This window comes from Monoraphidium neglectum (assembly GCF_000611645.1).
Source record: "Monoraphidium neglectum strain SAG 48.87 unplaced genomic scaffold scaffold03643, whole genome shotgun sequence".
Lineage (NCBI taxonomy): Eukaryota > Viridiplantae > Chlorophyta > Chlorophyceae > Sphaeropleales > Selenastraceae > Monoraphidium > Monoraphidium neglectum.
This window is the reverse complement of record NW_014009986.1, coordinates 6,168-6,845: the sequence shown is the minus strand read 5'-3', so window position 1 is coordinate 6,845 and position 678 is coordinate 6,168. Positions and strand designations below refer to the sequence as shown.

The following is a 678-nucleotide window of genomic DNA, read 5'->3' as shown; positions in this document are numbered from 1 at the left end:
GCGCGCTGCAGCGCGCCGCGGCGGCGGCCGCCGCGGAGCAGCAGCGGCGGCGCGACCGGGGCGGAGGGGGTGCTGAGGAGGGGGCCGACGCGCGGGCGTCGGACCAAGGAGACGGGCCGGAAAAGGAGGAGCGCGGCAGCGGCGGCGGCGGCGGCGGCGAACGGATGGACACAGGGGACGGTTGACGCCGCGCCTTCTCCCGCTGCTGCGCGCCTCTCTTTCCTCTATTCCCTTAACTTGGTAGCACCTCCTGATCCCTCCTCCGCCGAGCGCCCCCCGTTTCAAATCACGTGGGCACTACGCCTGGAAGCGCGTGTCCTGCCTCCCGAGCCAAACTCCGATGCTGTCCCTCTGCATTGCGCCACTGCGCTCCCAGCATTCTCAGCTTCGACCCCTCTTGACCCTCCCACGCGCCCGCCACCGCGGCGTGCGCCCCGGCAGAGGCGCCGACCGCCCGCCTGCCGCCGCGCCTTTCGGCCGCACCCGCGCTCAAGCCTCAAGCGGCGCATTGACCCGCCCTGTGGCCGGCCCCGCGCCGGCCACGCGCCGGCCCCTGGCCCCCTTTTGCATGGCATCCACTGGGGCCTGCTGTTCCGTCGGTTTCCGCCGTCTCCATTTTTGGGCTTTGCTGATGCCCGCCGGGCGCAAACTCGCACAGCAGCGCGCTGGCAGCTTGTA

General features: G+C 72.4%; 1 protein-coding gene across 1 annotated transcript; it reads left to right on the top strand.

The window, feature by feature from the left end:
- Window positions 1–11: 11 nt before the first annotated feature.
- Window positions 12–180, top strand: MNEG_13132 (hypothetical protein; the record flags this gene model as incomplete). The annotated part of the gene is made up of 1 exon (XM_014038396.1): window positions 12–180. A coding segment is annotated over one exon (169 nt), but the record flags the coding sequence as incomplete, so codon positions are not given.
- Between the last annotated feature and the right edge of the window lie 498 nt (window positions 181–678).